Source organism: Empidonax traillii, unplaced genomic scaffold (genome assembly GCF_003031625.1).
Source record: "Empidonax traillii isolate 1590-97213 ecotype Southwest subspecies unplaced genomic scaffold, ASM303162v1 scaffold449:size826340, whole genome shotgun sequence".
Taxonomy (NCBI): domain Eukaryota; kingdom Metazoa; phylum Chordata; class Aves; order Passeriformes; family Tyrannidae; genus Empidonax; species Empidonax traillii.
In genome coordinates this window covers 779,819-801,185 of record NW_020955642.1, presented here as the reverse complement: position 1 = coordinate 801,185, position 21,367 = coordinate 779,819, and the positions used below count along the sequence as shown (strand labels likewise).

The following is a 21,367-nucleotide window of genomic DNA, read 5'->3' as shown; positions in this document are numbered from 1 at the left end:
CCGGCCCGCAGCTCGCACTCGCCGCCTCCCGAGCGCTTCTGGCTCTGGAAGTAGCAGAGCAGCTTCTTCCTCAGGGCGGGGGGCGGCTCGGCGGAGCCCCAGTCCCCGCGCACCAGCAGCGGGAAGGCGCCCGGCCGCTGCCCCGCCATCGCCCCACCGACGGCTCCGCTCCCCGCCGCTTTCGCTTTCATTTCTTCGACGAAACTCGACGTGCCGGGCTCCGCCCAGCGCCGGGAACAGGTCCGGGGTTGGCCGGGGGCTGCGGTTCCCCCCACGCCTCCTCATGGGGCAGGAGCGGCCACTGACGGTCCGAGGAGCGCTCCCGGGCTGCACAGCCCGTTGTTCCTCCACGGGTGTCACAAGTACAGTGTTTTCAACGCCGGACCTTATAATGGTCACGCACTGATTAACACTCCCTCATCCTGCCTTAAACTTTCAAATCAAGTCGTAACTCAAAGTAAAATTACCCCTTTTCATGATTCGCTGTCAGAGAAGCTTCTGCCACTGTGCAAGATTGCAACGAAGGAGTATTTCCCTCAGACCAACGTGACAGCTAGCTGAGACATTTTCAGCTGAGTGCTCAGAACTTCTCCTTTAAAAGGTTTCGGTTCTCAGCTATTTCATACTGCGTATTTTACTTATGTAACACTAAAATAGCAGATAAATTATTTCCCCCCCCCCCAACTTCACTGAAAGTTCATAGAGAAAACACATAAATAACCAAATGTCATTGAATATGATAAGTATGGGTGGATGTCAGCTGAGCAAAGGTATCATCAGACAACTGCTGAGCAACCCATGGGAATGCCTTTGTTTCTCCATGGGCAACTTAATAATCTGTTGTTTCTAGCACACTGTTCTCTCAACAGTAAGCCCCATTACATGCTCTCCTCCCTTACTGTAACCCAGGCAAAATTCCTGACTGTGACTGCAAATCAAGTACATTTATTCCTAAGCTGTACAGCTATGATTAGGAAGTAAAGGTCTGTACAGCTGGTTATGGGATAAAGGCTTGGGACCTTTCCACTTCAGTCAACAGGACTCTGCTGCACAACTCAGCCTGCAAACTTTGCCACAGACAAAATGGGACCCAGTGAATTACTGGATAGGGGTGTGACACTGTGAAATGGTTTAATGGGACAGAAAGTGAAATGAGAGAGTAAAAGATGCTAGGGAGATTTGATCTTCACAGCTTTCCTGGTCTGGGAGAGTTAATTTCTTCTTAGTAGCTGGTACAGGGCAGTGTTGTGGATTTAGTATGAGAACAATGCTGATAACACACTGATGTTTTGGTTGTTGCTGAGGAGTGTTTACCCCAAGTCATGGAATTTTCAGCTTCCTGTGCTCTCCCAGCAAGCATGGCTAGGAAGGAGCATGGCCAGGACAGGTGACACAAAGTGGCCAAATATTCCACACCATAAAGCATCATGCTCAGTATAGAAATCGGGGGGGAGACAGCTGGTGGGGGGTGATGGCTACTCAGTGATGCGCTGGTCAGCAGGTGGTAAGCAATGTAGTGTGCATCACTTGTTTCTCCTGGGGTTTATTTCTTCCCACACACCCTCTCCATTACAATTATTTGTATTAGTATATTTTATTTTGTTTCAGTTATTAAACTGCTCTTGTCTCAATGCACAAGGTTTACCTTTTCTTTCTGATTCTCTGCCCCACCAGGTTTGGGGGGTGAGTGTCTGCATGGTACATAGTTGCCAGCTGGGGTTAAAGCACAACAGCTTGTTTCAGTGTGAAGAAAAGCTTAGGCACTTAGAAACAACTGGAATGTTGGTATCTTACTGCACAGAGAAGGAGGGGAACATGGAATAGTGTAAAATGTTACAACAAATACAGGAGCACAAAACCACAGCTGTAAAGACATCCCAACCCACTTGGAAACCAAACAGGGTCCACTACTAAATATGAAAGTCGAGGTGGTAAAGTAGTACTGCCTACTAATACTGAGTAGTACTCACCATGTGAGAATCTTTAAAAAAAAAAAAAAGGGATGTGATATGGAGTCCAAATCACCCCAAATCACGGTGTCGCAGGGAAGCTCCTACATTTTAAAAAAATATATAGCTTTATGTATCACGAGGAGAAAAATTGTACAGAAATTGTGTACAGAAGAATAGAGAAACACACAGATGGTATTTTTATATTTTCTTTTTAAGTTGTTTTCAGGATCTTACAAAAATGATTCAACTCACTGAAATGATGTCTGTTTGTGACACACCACCATACAGGTAATTAGTAGGTTGTTTAGACACTGCAGACTAAGTTTACGATACAATCTAAACTTACATTGGAATCAATGGGAAGAATACAGTTGTATAGTTGCAAAGCTGATTTAAAAGTTGTATTTAAGCTTAAGCACAATGGCAGGCAAAGACCCAGGAGCCCATTATCAGAGATGGTCATATATACTTTCCATTTGCTTCAAGGTGGCTCTGAGCATTCATCACTTGTGCAGAGCTAGAAACAAAGCAGAATCCATGCACCCACTTATATATGAGCCACGCTAATTCCATGTGCAAAACCCAAGCTACTAATGACATTTCTACCATGAAAAAGAAAAATAAGCAGAATTTCATAGCCTGATCACAGATGACACTGTAGCAAGAAAATTTTCTATTAGATGGGTTACGTGATGCTATTCACTGTGACAGACATAATAACACAAAGCTAACGTTAAGTGTTTCTACTAAAGTTAAGTGTATGCAATAAAAGCCAGTGCTGGATCTAATGGTTTTGGCAGTCAGACTAAAGATGTGTGGGAAAAAGTGGAGATCAGAGTCACCAGTAAAGCATTATCAACAATGTGATATATCTGATATTCAACAGGTGCAACAAGTACTGATACTCCATTCACAAAACCCAAATTCTGTAAAGGCTACACATATAGAAAAGTAAATGATTTGTGAAAAGAACATATATTGTTTGATGATAAAAGATTACTTTTCTTAGCTGAGTGTGAAATACAAGCGATTTAGGTACAGCAGTTGAACAAAGTAATTTCTCTCCTCTTAGTGCTTGAATAGTAAACTGACTGCTGAGCGTTCAGTTATTCAGCATAAGAGTTGACAGTTGATACATTTCTTTACTCAATTCCTTTTGCTTTCAATTCAGATCGAACCCGCTGCAGATAATCAGGATCAGGGTAACCAAAACTAGGAGAAGAAAAGAATTGTTTGAGCAACTTCTGCAATGAAGCACTTGAAAATTCTACAGAATCTTCCCATCAAAATATTTTCATGAATCTCTTTAAAAGTTTTATGCACTTCTTGCCCCATAGAGAAAACAGACCCCGTATTGCTGGTCAGAGAAGTAGTACTGACAGGGTAAAGCTACAGACTTAAGGAACTGCTGTATTTTGTTGCCCAAACTGACAATAAGAACTTGATTTTCAAAGCTGCCTGCTGTGTCTCTTCAAAATGATAGTGTGTTTGGGTGTATATCTTTCTAAAAAGAAAAATCAGATCTGAAGCATATCCAAGTGAGCATTCAAATCAGAAACATAATGGCACCTCTGGATTTTTAAGTAGTGCATCACCAGAAGTGTGTAGGAAGAAAGTGATAACCAGGGAGAGAATTTGTGCAGAGTGGGGGATAAAGTGAAACTGATACTTTTTGCTCTTTTATGATCCTAGCCCAGTCAGGAGGATCTAGACACAAATCTTTAGAGCTTTCGGGACAACATCTGCTCCTCAGAGGCTGCAACAAGCCCTGGAAGGACATGAAGGGCTGATCCAAGCCTCCCTCGTGTCTCTGCTGCAGGCAGCTCCCGCTCAGTACCAGTGATTGCTCCATCCGCATGTCCTTGCCTTTATCTAGAAGTGCAGCGAGTCCTCAAGAAATGCTGAATAGAGTTGTCATCTACTCAGAAAATCCTGTGACAGCTTGAAAGACCAAAATGGGGTAACCCTTTCTGTGGATGGGGCCAGCACAGTGACCTGTGTTCTGAGCAGAGACCCACTAAATGCTGCACAATTCATGGTTCCTACCACCTAAAAGGACATGACCATATCTATACTATCATCTATTCCTTCTTGCTGCTAGCTCCTTTAAGTAGAATTTCAAATCATAATTTACAACGTCTGAGTGCCATCTTTACTGGTATCATAATGGACCGGCATCTCCTGGTGCCAAATAGCAGGTAACAGGAGAGGTTGAGATCAGGAGTCCAACCTTAGGTGCTATCAAGAGCTTGCTGTACTAGAAGTAATTTCTAATCAGAGCAGTTATTAACTACGTGCCTTACGGAACTCACTCGTGATTGAGTGGCCTGAGGGGCAACAGAAGACTAAGTTCATCCTTGGTTGTGTCTGGATCCACAGAGCATTGCACAATCACTTTGTTAGTGACAAAATTTGAAAGCTCTAATATGGAAAATATTCAGGGCAGCCTTCCTGACTCATCTGAGTAGCAATAATATCATATACAGAGAAGACTACTTACTTGGTAGGCCCTCCCCTCATGGAAGTTTTGTGGTGAATATCATTCCATGTGATAACATTTTGTGCACCAGTAGTACGTGACTGGCCCACTGTGAAAATCAGTTTTTGGTCAAAGGCCCTTCTGAGGAGCATCAGAATTTCTTGCCCTTCCACATTGTCAGGTAAATATGCTCTCCGCTGAATTGCGTGATAAGGTTTCCCTGGGTTTGGATGGTTGATCTGTTTTGTAGAAAAACAAAACAAAAAGACATTGTATATTATAAATACTTTAAAAGCATGAAAATTATACATCCCAGCTTTCAGAATACTTTTTATCTTGCCTTTGATTCAGAAGGATGTAGCATGACTGATGACTGATCTTGGGGAGGTTTTTTTCATCAGATACTTTCTTTCCCCTAAGTTTCAGTCACATTTTCTTGTCATCACTCATGCATCCATTGTCATTTTTGGATACAGAGAAGAGAATGCCCCAGAGAATCATTATACTCACAAAAACCTTGTTTACATGGTATCACTCCATACATATCATCAGTTCAGTTATTCCCAATGTACAAATTAAAGACAGGTAGCTCTGTCCTGGTTCATATAAAATGGAGGGCTACCATCTGACCATTTAATTCCTTCCATATTACTTAATTGCACCTAAAACCACTGGATTAACTACTTGCAGATTAATACAGACCAAAGAAAGGTCTTTCCTGGACTTGAATTAAAACAATGGGAAAACAGTTATTCAGTATTGGTTTTGCTGTGGGAAAAATATCTTTTAGGAATCTTTAAATATACTTACAGTTTGGACACCACCTTTCATATTATAGGTAATTTCGATAGTACCACAATTCTCATAACCAGGGAGAGAGATCATCATTTGTCTAGTTGTCATTGTTCCCTCTGGTTGGTTTCCGCTCATGACTCCATAGACAGTATTACAAACAGGACAAACTTGCTTAATAGCCATGGCTTGGTCAATGCAACTTTTGCAAAATGCATGTTTGCACTTTTTCAGTGTTTCTTTATTCTTAATTCTGTCCATGCAAATTGGACAATCATCATCTTTTTCTTCTGTCTTTGCCTTAGCCTGTCCTTCAAAAGTAAGATTATTCTTTTGCCTGATACCAAATTTCTTCTTAACTGCTCCTGTAGCTTCTTGAGAGCTGAGACCAGAGGACAGTGGTGCCTTATTTTTAGTTTGTGTTGAGTCTTCAATATTAAGAAAGTTCATAATACACTTTTCAGCACCATAAAGATGGTCTGGTAAACCGATTAAGATTAACTTGTCTTCCTTCTTCTTAAGTTCTACATGAAGATCTTCTAATTGTTTTTCCTTGAGTAGCACATTTAAAGTTTTCTTCTGATCTTCTGAAAGCTTCAGGCTGATGACTTTTTCTCTTAACATTGCAGAGGCACTTTGAAATGCATTGATGAAACTTTCAGTAGCATGTGATGACAGATCAGAAGTTTGGATCTTAGGCCTAAATATAAGCATCTTCTGGTCATATGAATTGTCTATTATTTCTATTTTTGTATCAAATTTGTCTGCAATGTTTTCAAGTTCTTTCTTTAATATGGTTTCCAACAATTTAAACACAGAAGCATCAACTGGAATTCCATTCCTGTATTTGTATGATACAGATGATGCTTCCATATTCTTTTCAGCTTGGCTGTTCTTACTTTCCTTTGCTAGAAATCTTTTGGCATCTGAAATCTCACTCTCTGGACCACGAAGTAGGAACTGATTCCCTTCCACTTTAACAAGAAGATTACTAAATCTTTCATTCAATTTCATTATTGTCTCCTCTAATGGGTAACTGTTTGTTATGGGAATTTTTTCCTGTTTCAGATCTCCTATACTTCTCTGAAAAGTACTGATAAAAAAATTAAGAGCTGCTTTCAACGATGCAGGACTTTCATCAGAAATGAAGTTTATTGCTGTGGTTCCATCGTGGTTGTCTTTACTTCTTATATGCACTCCAAAACGTTCATGTAGTTCTTTGATTTCTTTTTTGTGGGTGTGACTAAAATACTCATAGAGAGCTGTCATAACTTTAAGATCATCCATTTTTTCAGTATTCAGATAATTTTCATCTTTCAAACCATTCTGACTTTCAGAATGAGAAAAATCACTGTTTGTGTCATTGCCTGCAAGGATATCCTCAAAGTAGTGATAAGCTTTTTCAATGTCTGTAAAATCTCCTGTCAATTTCTCAAAGCCATCAGTGGCAGGGTTTCTTTCTCTCTTTAAGTTTGGACACATGATGGTAATTTTCTTCATTTGCTCTTTAGAGAACATACTGGTATTCAAAGTAGCAGATACTGTAAGAAATATCTAAAGAAAAGACAAGAATATATCAATCTTAGTTTTTTCTAAGGTTCTCTGCTTGCTGCTTCTATACTTTGAGCAAGAAGCCCTGTTCATCTCAGTAAGGGCAAATTACAATAAGCATACTTACCCACAGTGTTTCTTTTATGTCATGGATAAGGACATTACACACAGGCAAGTAACACAATCTGCTTCTAAGTCAGCAGCAAAAATGAAATTTGTTAATGTCATTGGCATTGCAGGAGCAGAAACAGTAACTTTGCTACTTAATTTGAGACTGTGACCAGCACTCTCTGCTCCCAGCCTCTGGCAAGGGGGTTAGCATAAGTAATGCCATTTTATGAGGCAAAAAGCCATCCTCTGTGACTGAGCTCATTGTGTATCAGTCCCTTTCCCCCTCATTATCAAGCCCTAAAAATCCTGCACACCAAGTAGACAAAGCAAATAGATTTCTTCTTTCCCTCCCTATCATTCTGAAAGTTTCTGGGCACCAGGCCGAGCAGTCCCCTCCTTAATAGCCTTGAAGGTCCCAGGCACCCTGCCAACCAGGTGGTGTTGACCCCATCACAGAACAGGGAGGTTTAGCAGAACTGTCTACAAAATCAACCAGTTACAAGTCCTAAGTGGGATCTCGGACTGAACTGCTGCTGGTTGATGAGACTCACGATCCACCAGGGGCCAGGCACACTTCCACTGTCTTCTGGTACCTTTGAGCGCTGAGTGGATGACGTGTAAGCTTTTGTGTGCTTCCTGAGTCTAGATTGTGTTGTTCTATCAATACAGCAAGCCAAGTATTAAGATTTTACATGATTTGCAGAGCGTCCAGGTAACTAGAAACAATAAGCTCAGCTGTGCTATCAAAGGCAGTGCTACACCATTCATAAAATTGTCCTACATTGATTCTGCTAGTGGAAATTCTGTGCTATTCCAGTCATTAATTTTACGCTATGCTAATCATAAAATCCCGTTAAAAAAACTCCAAAACTTTCATTGTAACTACAACTTAGTGCCATCATTATTCTGCCAAGGATCCCCAAAAGAATCTGTCTGTCCCCTTAGTGTCAGGTGACGCAGACACGTGTTTTAACAGCAGATATATGCTATGTTTCATTATTCTTAATTTGTTAGACTTTCTAGATTTCACTTCTTAACTTTCTTTTAAAATTTCCCCAAAGTCATGCTTTAGTAACTCAGGGTTAGGTCAAAAAACAGGATTCTGAAAAGTAGTAACATGTTCACATGTCTACTTTGCACAGACAGAAGGACAGGGAAATTTGCAGTATACCGGTACAGATGCCAGGTAAGTACTATGGTAGCACATGCTATGCCTCAAAAGATACATCTATGCTACCATGCAAAACAGGGTAAACCCTCTGAGCCAGATGTCAGTGTCTCGGTACAGCCACATCCACATCATGTAGCCTGGCCCTATCCCGTGTCCCTAACACACAGCTGATCTTTTCTTTTATATATAGCTTCTAGTTCAAAGTGTCTGAAATCATGTTTGCTGTGCTCCATCACATCAGAGCAGATTTTCTCAATGCTGAGGTAAGGGATGGAAGTAAGTAGGGCTGCTTGAAGGTGCAAACCATGCTGAAATAGAGATCTGTGTATCTGGAAGGGATCCAAATCCCATACAATTCTTCCACCTTTTGGGAGCAGCCCTAGGTGCACACTATTGCCCGAAACCTACCAGGGTGATGCTTTGGGGAGTAGTGGCTGACATGCTGGAAAACATGCTGCCTGTAAACACGTGTGGATTGACCTCTGGTCCAGCACTCAGAAGTTGTTCCCGGCCCCCATTTTATTTACTGAGATTGTGTTTGCTCGACATTTGCTCATCATGAAATATTGAAGTACAACATAAAGGATTACATGGAACTACAAGTGGGGCAGGTTGTGACAGTGACCAGGTACACTGGTCCCGGTGTACCTTTTTGGTAAGGACTTCACTTGCTGTGTCCCCACAGCCACTGGCTGACCACTGCTCCTGCTGGGGCAGGACAGGGCTGGCAGGGATGCTGTAGCTGGCGGAGGCCTGTGCTGTAACCTGGCTGTTGCTCTGGTCCTCTTCTCCTGGCTGGATGACTATCTTCAGGCGTTTTGCACCCATTTCCAAAACGTGATTCGTTCGGGATTCCACGCTCTTCTTATCTGCAGTAATTTGGGGGACAGGCAGATAAGGCTGATAAAGTTACCTGAAAACGTGTTGGTTACCCGTGTTGCACATAAAATCAGGTTTGTTACCTGGTGTGCAAGCAAGCTAGTAATTACACACTCGAGAGAGACACTGCTTATTTATTTCACAGTTTTGCAAGCCAGGGTGCTCAGTGGTATTCCACAAATCAAGCATGTCCCAGCTGACTTTTAGCACCATTATTTATATACAGAAACTCAGTAACTTCCAAGCACAGCCCCTCTGTTACGATTGGTTAGTTATTTCCACACAAGTCACATAACCCCAGCTAACTTTGACTCATGCTCAGGGGAAGGGCCTTCATCTCGGCAGGGTTCTTTTTGACCTGCAGGTGTGATTTTTAGCATTATAACGAATATAGTTCGGTGTAGGGTACATGGACCTTGAGTACTTTGCCATGTTAGCAAAAACATCCACATACATCAACAGCTTGATTTACTACATCCTTAAAGATTGTTAGTTCCTGGATGCCCCTAACTAAGGGATGCTGGCTGCTGCCTGTTCCACTGATTAGTTCTCCTTTCTTGCTGATTAGGTTTGAACGTAGACAAAGATCTTACATCAAATAACATCCAGACTTACGATAGTCTTACTTCTTCTTGACACAATCCATATTTTGCACCACCAGCGGCCCCAGAGCCCCCTGCCCTGCTCTCCCTTGTCTATGCCCCATCCCTGCCCTGCCCAGAGGCTCAGGATGGTGCCTCGGCGGCCTTTTCCAGCCCATGGCACGGCTCAGCCGCTCCCCCCACCCCCCTCCCGTCGAGCTGCGGCCTCCGTCCTGTACCTCGCTCCTCATGGAAGTCCACCCAGTAGGTGCCAGGCTGGGGGCCCGCCCGCACACGGCACTCGCCGCCCCCCGACCGCTTTCCCGACTGGAAGTACGCCTGGAGCTTGAGGATCGCCTTGTCGCCGGGGTCGGGCGCGGGGCAGAGCCGCACAAGTAGCGGCGCCCCCGCCATGATCGCCGCTGCTTTCGCTTTCGTTTCCCGCTCGCTGCACTCTGTTCCCCGCCCCGGGCCCTGCCCCAGCTCCGGGCGCCGAGGGGCACACGGCAGTGCCGCACCGAGCCGCTCCATGGGGGCCATCCAGGTACCGGCGCGGGGCGGGGGGTGCGGCGGGACCTGCCGGCGGGGCTTGGGGAAACAACAGTCCCGTCCTCTGGATGGTGCTCGGGAATAAGTGACTTTTGGCGGCCTCTTGCCCCAGCGGGTCAGACGGGGACAGAGGATGCTGTGGGCAACCTCGCCTACAGAGCTTCGGCAGCTCTGCGTAGCGTTGTCAATGTCAGAAAACTTTGTACAGGTGTTTGACACGCCGGTGCTGCCGGCTTGGTTTGCAATAGAACCGCTCCCGTAGGAAGGCAGCCCATCTACATTGCTACTTGTAACATGTAGTTTCTCTTTTAATTTCTCTCTCTTTTTTTTTTTTTTTTTTTTTTTTGTTCTCCGATAGGGTTACTTTGCAAGGACCTCGGAAGAGAAGATCGGTTTAGGTAAGTCTCTCATTTAGCCATCTGCGAAGTGTGTGCAAGTGTGTGCCTGTATGTAAGTTGAAAATTGCCAGCCACGGCCATCAAACTGGAAAACTTCGAGGTGGAATAGCCAAAAGCAACCTGAAATTCATAACTAATGTGAATTAATATTAATTGGACAAGATAATTAATCAACATTACTATTGATTACTTCAGCGGGATTTGCTTTCGTTTCTCCTTAAAAAAGCAAGAGCTCAGAAGTGTTTGGATGAATCGGTGTCTGTGCTTTAAAACTGCAGAACGTTAGACGCTTTTGTACAAGCAGGCAGCATACCCTGGAGGGAAGTTTGATGAAACTTACAGAAATTGATTTAAACTAATTAACATAATGGCCGCATACAGCACTGCTGATATCTGCCAGGAGAGGGCTGTATAGCCATAGCGATAATGTAAAAACCGCCCCAAGTGATCTTTGTTCCCTAAAAAAAAGTAGTTTCAAAAGCCTTTCTGAACACAGTTCCATAGAAAGAAACAACTTGCTCTAGGCCTTTAACTGTAGACCAAACAAGACTCACAGAATTAAAGCTCTCACAGGGTCTCTGTGGCACAGTTAAATTAACCTATCGGCAACTGTTCCTCTACTGGTGTGGCTGAGTCACTGCAAACGCCTGGGGTGCTTATCCTTGGCCCTTCCGGGAAATCAGCAACAAAACGCTAAGAATGCCCCGGAGAGGGCGGAGCCAATCTTCAGCCTGCTCAGCAAAAAAATCTTGGAGGGGAAGAAGTGATTTTTTCTGCTTTTGCAAGCATTTTGAAGCTCTGATGATGGCGTGGCTTCATTTTGCTTTCTCAGCTGAAGTTTTAGTGTCAAATGCAGCCCAGCATCACGGTGACACTGCAGCCAGGTAACAAAGCCCTGTCTGCTTCTTTATCCTCCTTCTCACCATTTATTCTCAGCCCATTCAGTTGTGCTGCTGCATCAGTCTTTTGAGGCTGGGGCTCTAAATAAAATTAAGTTTTCTAGCATGCTTAATATTTTTTAAGTTCAGATTATGTCACTGATTCACTGAATGCTATGTCCCCAACAATGGCTGTGTCAACCTAATGGTGGGGAGAACAAACAGGAGGAAGGAGAGAGAACACAAGTGCCAGGAGGAGACACATCTTAACCAAACTTACTTCTCATGTAAAAAAAAAAAAAAAGGCAAACCCAAACCCTCAAGTCACCACAGGCTCAGTGATGCTGTTCTTGTCATCTTCTAGTGACTCTCTTTGATTGGTCGGGCTCTCTACACCTCTGAAAAGGGGAGGGAGAAGATCACACTGTGTAAAAACTATTGCTTAGTAATGACAGTAGGATAAAACTGAGAGCTATAAACTACACTTCTTTATAAAAAGCAATGTTTTGACAGTAGTACCTTCTATTTCACTTTATATTCTGTATCCTAGGGTCAAGCATGGTAATGGATGAGGTCAGCTTGATGATGCCCATCAATAAAGATGCCTATGAAGCTTTTAAGAGAAGAGACAGTTGTCTAAGTAATCTCATTTCCCAAAAGTTTGCTTGTGTGTTGACCTTCAAAAGCACTCTTGAAGTATACAGGAAAGAACTGAAGGGAATTGACATTTGTGTTTGTAAGGGTGATCTCACAAGACACAAGGTTGATGCCTTGGTGAATGCAGCCAATGAATTCCTACAGCATAAAGGAAGTCTTGCCCTCGCCCTTGTGGCAGCTGGAGGGTCAGAAATACAAGAGGAAAGCAACTTTTTTGTTCAGAAGTATGGCAGACTCCGAGTTGGCGACATAGCAGTAACAGGTGCAGGGAAGCTTCCTTGTAAGGCGATAATTCATGCAGTTGGTCCAAAGTGGGATGCTTCTGAAAAGGAAAAATGTTGTCGCCTACTTGATAAGGCTATTATGAATATTCTGCATTATGTTAGTGCTCCACAAAGTGCCATAAAGTCTGTGGCTATCCCAGCAGTGAGCTCAGGTGTCCTTGGCTTCCCACTTGAGTTGTGTGTTCAGGTGATTGTAATGGCTGTAAGGCAATTTGTTGAGGTACCTCCACCAAGCCTTCTCAGGGAAATCCGCCTGGTGAACATCGATGAGGCTACAGTTGCAGAAATTAAGAAGGCCTGTGAAAAGTTTCTGAATGATACCAGTTCACTTCAGGGAACTGTGTCATCTTCACCAAGCCAGTCTTTAACTTCCATCACATGTGGAGGCATTCACTTGCGCATCACAAGAGGATACCTTGATGAGCAGGAGGTAAGTCTGTCCTGAAATTTATTGAACATGGTATTGCCTCCAAGTCTTTACAGGATTTGGAGCCCAAGAGTTCAGAACACATTTTTAATCGGTCCACTAAATAGTTTTTTTCTCAACCTGCTGAGAATGTTTTATGTGGTAAATAAATTATAGTGGCAAGGAACTATGATTTGTTTCTTTTTTTCTTAACAGATATTAAACTTCAGAAAGTTTTATTTCTTTTTTTGTATACCTGCTGTTATGATATAATAGGAAGCAGCTAGAGATTGGTAACAATATATCTCTTTGTTAAGATTTATTTCCTTCTTATAACGTCATGGGAATTCACATTTTATCACGCATTCCCTAGAATTCTACTCTTACTTTCTGCTTTGCTTTTTTTTCCCTATAATTTATGTTCTCATATATGTCATTACTGCAGATATCTAAAAAACCACTGAAACAGCTGAAAATAGCTTATACAGATGATGTTCACCTTACCTTTAAACAGGGCATAGCCATAGTGCTCTCCTGCTTGATAATTGGCAGCAGGATTGGATTGGATGAGGCACATGTGGGTCACTTCGATAGTGGCAGTAAAACTGAGTTGAATACTCTCTGATGACTGGAACAGCTCTTGTGCACACTGCTTGTTTCTGAAAATATCTGCATTTACTGCTACTTCAAGGTGGATACTTCAATGTGTTCCAGTGCTGCCCGTAGTAATAAGTAGTAGGAAAACTTTTCAAGCAGCTGATGTGCTGCAGTCTGGCTTTTTTACAGGAATTGTGGCTATAAAGAATGCTCTCTGTAACATAAAAGCTTGCAAGTAGTAAACTTGAAGTACACTGAAACTTGCACTCTTGCCTTGCAGACTACAGCTGTTGTTAACCGCATATTTAAACGTGGGAATCCTCCCAGCCCATTTTCAAGACTGCTGCAAAAAGCTGGTCCAGGTCTTCAGAAGGAACTGAATAATTGTCTTATTTTTTCGACACATTATAAGGAACTCATAGTAACAGAAGGGTATGATCTGCCTTGTGAGTTTGTACTGCACGTGGTATTGAAAGAACACGAACTGCTGGTGTTGCAGTATGAGGTGATGATCAGTTACATTGGGTTTCAATGGATTTTCATGTTGGGTGATGTGAGGACTGAAATACTTGTTTTTCCTGCAGGAATTAAAGCATGCAGTGAAAAGATGCCTGAGCCAGGATGAGCAATGTTGCTCAATTTCTTTTCCAGTAAAATGGTCATTAAAGCTGCCTGTTGATATAGTGGCAGAGGCCATGATTGAAGAGGTTTTAAATTTTGCCAGGGCACACCCCGAGAAGAAGAGAGAAGTGCAGTTTGTCGTTTGCCCAGATGACTATATTGCCTATCAGGTAACATATTTATTGTTAACTACCCATAAGGAAAACACAGAACTGTAAAAATATTCACGTAGATGACTAAAAATGAAGGTAGTCTGTAGTCTGTACTACTTAACAGCATCGGTGAGCAGCAGGTCCCTTTATGAAACTATTTGTTTCATTATTAGGTATAAATCTTTGCAAATCTTTATTTTCTCTTCACTAAACTGGAAGTCTTCACCCTATGGTCTGATAAAAGGGGAGAGAGCTTTGAAATTCTCATGACTGTCAATGAATTTATAAGAGTCCACTCTTCACTCAGTATGGAATAAACTTATTCCTTCTCAGGAAATTTCTTTTAACGATTTTTTTTTTGGTATGAAGTTCCTAGGGCAAAACACTGTCAGATTATATGACTTAATAGAAGGGTTTCAAGCAGACAGTGTGCCATTTCCCCCCTTTTGGATATTTATCTGATGTCAGATAGCCATCCATTATAAGAGTATAGAGTTTGCTTTTGTTCCCGTTCAACTTCAACCATCCATTCTTTCAACATGTGCAAGAACTTGGTGGAGGGGAGTTGGAACTAGATGATTTTTTAAAGTCCCTTCCAACTCAAACCATTCTGTGATTCTAAGAGCAGATCCATGTTCTGTAACAGTCCCATAAACTCTAACAGAAGCTGTCTGACAGCTGTGTGCTCATCACTTAGTTCCTTGATAATCAGGGTACAGCAAAACCTCTTTTTGCTGAATGAGAAAGGAAATGCAGTTTGCTAATCCATTGCCTAGCAGCCTCTTTGAGGTTTTCCATGTGGGATCACAAAGAGGAGTTTGGGTTAAAGGCAGGGGAATAGTCTGAATTTTGAAACTGAGTAAAGGTTCGTCAGCATTAAACTGTAGGTAATAAACACCTTTTCTTATGTGGTTGAGTAAGTTCCAGATATGCCACAACCACAAGGAGTTGGTTAAGGTGCCATTCAGTGTGTAAGGTGTCTTTAACCGTAGGAGATGTAGAAGAACAGGAATGCATTTGATATTGTCAGGAGTAGCATTTTGGGAAAAGCTGACAAATGCCAGCCTTTAACAATTACAGAATTTGGGGGCCACGGGTATGTGCAGGGTGTAACTACAGCTGTAAACTGCTTATCTGACAGAGTTTTGAAGAGATATATTGCATTTTTGACAACAGAGATTGTAAACTGTTCCTAAACTTCTATCTTTCAAGGTTTTCCAGAGAAAATTCTATTCAGCAAAACACAGACTGGAGAACAGAAGTGATCCATTGAGTAAGTAATGAATGGAAGGGGTATTTCAAGTAAATGAACACTCCAGATTTGAGAATCCAAAATCACCTTCCTTTAAAAAGAACTTAATATTTGCATATGTGTCTTGGAGAAAAGGGGGAGGTAAAAGTGCGTGAGCACTGTGTCTTTTTACATTAATAGGAATGGAACTGGGCAGTCCCTCTTAAGATTTTTAAACAAAAATCATTGTCAGTGCCTAACTTGTTGGAAGTCATTTAGCGAAAGGCAAATAAATTCTGCAAATGTGTGTGTGTGTGCGGTTCCTGAAAACCTTACCTCCTCGTGTCTAATCTCTGTTTTGAGCATACAGAAGAGTAGTGTTTCTTGCACACCACTTTCTTCCTGCTTGGATTACAAGTAGGAATTTGTGTCATCACTTGAAAGCTCTACACTCTTCCAATGCCCTTGCCTTTCTTCCAGGTACAGAGTCAGGCATCCAAAGCATAAAAGACACTGCAAATGAAGAAAAAGTGATTGCAATTACAGGGAGAACACGCACAGCAGTGGAAGCAGCAGAATCATGGCTGCAGAGAGTGGTACAAATTCAGGAAGGTCGCCATGCTGTTATTAAAAACAACTACATTTTTTGCCTCGGTAAAAACGAGTTTGCAGAACTCTATCAAGATATGCCTTCTAGTGTATGTGTGTCAGAAGAAGTGAGAGGTGGAAAAGCAACACTGGAATTTAAAGGCCCTCCTGATGCTCTGATTGATGCAGTGCTGACAACTGAGAATTTGCTCCTTCGTATGCAAGAGAAGACTATAGCTGAACAAAAGAAACTGCTCCACTCGATGTGTATGTACACAGTGACTAATTAAGTAAATAAGTGCTTAAATAAGGTCAATTATGAAGCAATGTATATCCTAGTACTGCTGAGAGTGGACAGGCGTGCATTCAGTTCACACACACATACTGAGTATTGCTTTAATTACTGATGTTCCTGTGCTTTTTTTGGCAGTACCCCCAGTAGGGCACAGTTTATACAGAGGCTGGCTGTGATGTGCAATCAGCTGTAGCGGTGGGGCTCCCTCCAGGACACCTTCACTTTAAAGCCTGGCCTATGGAGACTTACAAAATTTGCGCTTGATTAACCTTTGCTGAGCTCTTTTGCTGGCTACAGCTGGACCACTGTTGCAGGACTCAGCAGTGGACTTGTTCTGCAGAGTCCTTGGCTTTCACGAACAGCTGATACAACTAGTGGCATTACAGAAAGCTACTGAGTGGCTGATTTTAATTCATGTTTGTATAGCTATTCAATATAGATACCTTTATATGAAGGTTGGGCTGTGGAGAAAGGTAATGGAAAATATAAAGTGCTCTTTTTTGGTTTCCTCTCTCTCTAGTTTCTTTATAGTAAATATAGAAAAATAGAATACATTTATATATATATATGTCTCTCTCAGTGTTAGCCTCTGACATTACTTCAGAGAATACTTAACATCCTTTGTTCTTAACTACCAAGTAAAGTACTGGATCTCTCCCCCTTCCTTTTGCTTCATACATTATGATACATGAAAATTTTACTCCCTTTTTGATATCCAGGCCAACCAGAAGCAGGTCAACTTTCAGAAGAAGACCTTCACAACGCAAATATTACTACATCCATCAAGATTTTACCAGTAGAGTCAAACCTCCAGGAGTTTAAAGACAGACAGAAACAGTTTGAAAAAGCTGGACTTCATGTTCTCAAGGTAAAGAGGGCAAAACTGATTCTCAGCTCATATTTTTGAAATAACATGTTTAATGTATGCCTAAAAGACTCTGATGAACTATTTCAATATATTGCTTTTAAAAATTAAGATCAAGTCAGGCTAAGCCTTAAAACAGATGCGGTCTTTACTCCTAATAATAAGTATTTCAAACATAATGCAAATAATCACTCAAAAAGTGATGAAATTCTGAGTAGTCTTTTTAATTGTACTGTATATTCTTCCTGATATTTCATGCTTCAAATGTTCCTCTATAGGACTAGACAAATATGAGATTGTATGGATGGTAGATGGAGTTCAATATTCCAGGACACTAAAGCAGTGTCCCTGTTTTCTTTTTGTGAGCTTGACACCAACAATTAGCAACTGAATTTGCCAGAGCTCTGATCTGATTATGTGTTGAAGCTGGGATCTTGCTTGGGTTGTCAGTGTTTTACTGAACAGGAGGTGGATGAGGCTGTGCAAGGCAGAGAAATACAGAAGTTTGTAAACAGGAATTTGTGTGCTGGGGTAGTAACTGAGTAAGTGGAAACCCCACTGCCATGGGCCGAACTGCCTTTCCTAAGAGAAAGGTATTAACATTGAAATGAGAGTAAATACCCACCAAATGCTTCTTGATCTGCAGAACTAATGTCCCAGGTTGGACTTGGCTCCCAGCCAAGTGCCTGGACCCCGGGGACAAAACCTTCCCCCTCCCTTTCACATTCTCCCAGCCGACCGAAAAAAAACCAAAAGAACCCAAACCGAATAAATTTCAAATTTATATATATATATAAAGAAAACTATATACACACTACCAACAAAAGGGAACTCCCCAAAAGGGAAAGGGAAGGGAAAGGGAAAAGGGAAAAAAGGACAAAAAGGGATACAAAAGGGACAAAAAGGGACAAAAAGTTAAATACTCCCCTCGAGAGGAAGTGAGCCACACCACACAGCTACCACAGCACTGTCCGCCTCTCAAGGCCAACCAGACACGCCAGGCCTCACTCCCTCACCCGGGCAGAGCGATAGTAGAGTTACCTCCACCTTGGGTCCACCGGAAGAAAGAGCGAGAGCTTCCTCTCTCTCCTTATTTATACTCTTGCTTACGTAAAATCATATGAAATACTGGGAACATGACCTTGGTTCCTTGGTTACAACCTGATCACCAAGGAAGGCCTAGATTCAAAACCACTACAACTAAAAACTTTGCTGAGTCTCAACGCAAAAGTTACATCAGAATTTAAAACAATGCTGCACTGGAGACCAGTTGTAGCTCATTTAACTGAGATAAGAGAGCAGAAGTATTACAGCCCCTGCTTGTTTCTAGCTCAGCAGTCTGGCATGAGAGGGCTCTGGAGAAGAGCCTTGCAGGCCCCTGGCACTGCCCTTTGCCATGGGGCTGTGGCTGCCCACTGGTGGAGCCAGTTTGCCCGAGGTTCTGTGTGATTATTTACATTGCACACAGCCGGGCACTGTGGACGCAAGTGACAGACGCTCTTCTCTGCCCCCTTTTTCCCTGACAGCTGTAAAGTTTTGATCAGTGGGAGCTGAGGTTCTCCACGCCTTGCTGGACACTTGCAGTTCTTGACAAGACTAAGCTGTAACAGCCACACAGCTTATTCTCACGTATGAGATACTCAATCTGTTCAGCACAACTCAAGTACTGGAAATCAGTACAAGAGGAAATATTCCTACTGATTTCAATGAGGATAGTGGTATGGTTTTTTTTCCTTGGATCAGTTGCACACTTCAGATACTTGATCTGCCATGCGGTCAATGCATATAAATTAAATCAAAGGTTCTTGCACTGAAGAACATAGCATGGATATTGGTCTCTGCTTATACTACAGTGTTATTTATTTATGTTACAGATTGAAAAGATACATAATCCTCTTCTCTCTGATGCATTCCAACAAATGAAAAAAAGAATAGAAGAAAGACAAGGTATCTCCAAAATAACCCACAAGCTGTACCAGAACGTTCCTGCTGAGTTCTGTAGTTCAGTTTGCCAGACTGGATTTCACAGGATGTATTCTCCACCAACAGGTAAGAACTTGCTTTGGCATCTTTAATCAAAATGAACAGTGACTGACTACTAAATTCGGGTTAAAATCTGAAAAAAAATATTATTCCTAAACAATAATTGTTTCTCATGTGCATTTAGATTGGTATGAGCTTACTTTATTATCTAGAGTAAGGTTTCCCTCCCTGATACTGTAAAGCCAGTAAGGCTCTGGGACAACAAGCCTGGATTCAATCAAGCCTGCCCCAAACACTACTGACAGAATTGTTACTTTATACATAATTCCACTTCCAAGTTTTATTATTTTGCATCACTCTTTAAAGAAAGTCAAGGTCCTTATTTACCTGCTGCAAACATGCACTCAGCAGCTTGTTGCTTAAAACATGTTCAAAGTCATCACAGAATACTGAGGCTGAAGGTACTTGGGAAGGCTGTCTAGCCCAGCCCCGTGCTCAGATCAGGTGTGGTCAGAGACAGCACATAATCTGACTGCTCAGCTGCCATTCAGATGGCAGCACGCTCGGAAGAAATTGTGGTCTCTACGAAATATTGTAGTAGACAGATGTTTTCAGAAAGGGAAAGAATAAGCTTTTAGTGCTTCATCCTGCAATAGGTGAAGGGTGTTATATTTTGCTTGTCGACTGCAGAATTGGGATTTCAGGCAGTAAACCGTTCAAAGTGGAGATTTGACTTTCTTTGTCTATGCAATGTACATGGCACATTTCCACACTTTGAGAGCAGTAAATAGGATGATGGTCTAATATCCTTGCACTTTTCCACATGAAACTGTAACAGCACTTTTATGTGACACTCTTGTTATAAATATCAAAGCTTTTTTTTGTCGGTTGCATTATTAAAATCTTGCTGCCTTTGGTGCTTGTCAGATCCGGGATAATTGAAGTGGCAATCATATATTTATATAAATACTTTAGACCTTGATGTTTCAATCACTGTATTAACAGTTACATCTGAATGGTTATCACTGAAGTAGCAGTTAATCAAACATCCTTCCAAAAAGATGGCACATATTGAGCAGTAACTTCATGTGTAATCCTGAATCAAGCAGCAGCCTCTTGGAACTACCACCCCAAAAGAACCAGTTGTTGAACACTTTGTCTTCTTCTGAAAATTTTTTTCTTTTTCCAGAACAAAATTATGGACCTGGCATCTACTTTAAAAGGAACCCAAGAAACCTTATCGAGGATAAAGCTATGGGGGAAATGGACTCTAAAGTGTACGTGTTTGAGGCTGAAGTATTAACAGGCTTATACACTAAAGGCGAGTCTAATATTATTATGCCTCTGGCTGTGAAGGGGGATGCCTTTAGGATATATGACAGCTTGGTAAACGATATGGCCAATCCTGACACCTTTGTCATTTACAACAGTGTTGGGGCCCTTCCACAATATCTGCTGACTTGTTCCCCGATGTCTAAGCATTATGCAGCTGAAAACAGCAGCATCCTGAGTGAGAATTACTCAGAACTGCAGCTGTTTTGAAGATCCCCTCAGAACAAAGTAAAGTGCTTAGATTTAAGAGAATGCTCTACTTAGTAATGTGCTGTGGTAAAAGTGCCTCATACAAAATACTCCAAAATATCCATGAACAAAAGAGTAAGGCAATACCTTAAGGAGATTAGGACAAAATTGTCTGTGAGTGGAAACAGAAGGCAGAGCATCCCAAAATACAGTTTAACATTTAGATGGTCATTTACTTTTTACCTTTCAGTGTTCTGAGCAGGGGACTATACACGTGATGCTTGCATAGGTTGTCATTTTTCTATTGCATTTTCTTAATCTGAGATGTTGCATATGTCAGTGAAACAAAAAGTCTTGGTTGTGCCTTTGATTCCTAAATTTTCTTTTGACTTAAATAGGTGAATGTAGCAGATAAAAGCTGTTTCCTAGTTAGAGATAAGCTATTAAATACACGTAGTTGTGACAAACATGAGACAATACTGCACGATATCCAACAGTAGTTGCTGTAATAGGTTTTATTAGTTATTGCAAGCATTGTAGATGCATGTATTCAAAATTAAAAGTATGAATGTCACTATCAGTTAACTTGTATTTTTTCATATGGTCTTAAGAATGTGATTTGGACTGTATTTGAGCTTCAGATTTCTCAGCAATGTTTGGATAATTTCAAATCTCTTTGAAAGGCTACAAAATAGTAAAGAACTGGTTCAAAGTACAGCTTGAAAATGATCTCCAATAATCTACCTTTACCAATATCTTTTAAAGATTACACTGTCAGCCTTGTAGCCAGGTATGCCCACATTGCTTCTGCAGTAACCTGAAGCCA

At 41.7% G+C, this 21,367-nt stretch overlaps 2 protein-coding genes across 3 annotated transcripts; one reads left to right on the top strand and one right to left on the bottom strand.

Moving 5' to 3' along the window:
- Positions 1 to 2,142: 2,142 nt before the first annotated feature.
- DTX3L (deltex E3 ubiquitin ligase 3L) lies at positions 2,143 to 9,969 on the bottom strand. Its single transcript, XM_027895103.1, has 5 exons — positions 9,756 to 9,969; positions 8,705 to 8,925; positions 5,242 to 6,777; positions 4,453 to 4,670; positions 2,143 to 3,164 (listed from the first exon to the last, which is right to left on the bottom strand). Exons 1-5 carry the CDS (start codon positions 9,928 to 9,930, stop codon positions 3,095 to 3,097), a joined length of 2,220 nt encoding a protein of 739 aa, XP_027750904.1. The 5' UTR covers positions 9,931 to 9,969; the 3' UTR covers positions 2,143 to 3,094.
- On the top strand, positions 9,914 to 21,115 carry PARP9 (poly(ADP-ribose) polymerase family member 9). Of its 2 annotated transcripts, none has more exons than XM_027895101.1 (10): positions 9,914 to 10,060; positions 10,424 to 10,463; positions 11,892 to 12,712; positions 13,566 to 13,790; positions 13,870 to 14,076; positions 15,271 to 15,331; positions 15,770 to 16,144; positions 16,892 to 17,040; positions 18,912 to 19,086; positions 20,210 to 21,115. In XM_027895101.1, exons 1-10 carry the CDS (start codon positions 9,929 to 9,931, stop codon positions 20,560 to 20,562), a joined length of 2,538 nt encoding a protein of 845 aa, XP_027750902.1. In that variant the 5' UTR covers positions 9,914 to 9,928; the 3' UTR covers positions 20,563 to 21,115. The 2 variants fall into 2 exon arrangements, with proteins under 2 accessions (XP_027750902.1, XP_027750903.1); XM_027895102.1 differs by lacking the exon at positions 9,914 to 10,060 and adding an exon at positions 11,487 to 11,628 and having other exon boundaries at positions 10,424 to 10,467.
- The last annotated feature ends 252 nt before the right edge of the window (positions 21,116 to 21,367 follow it).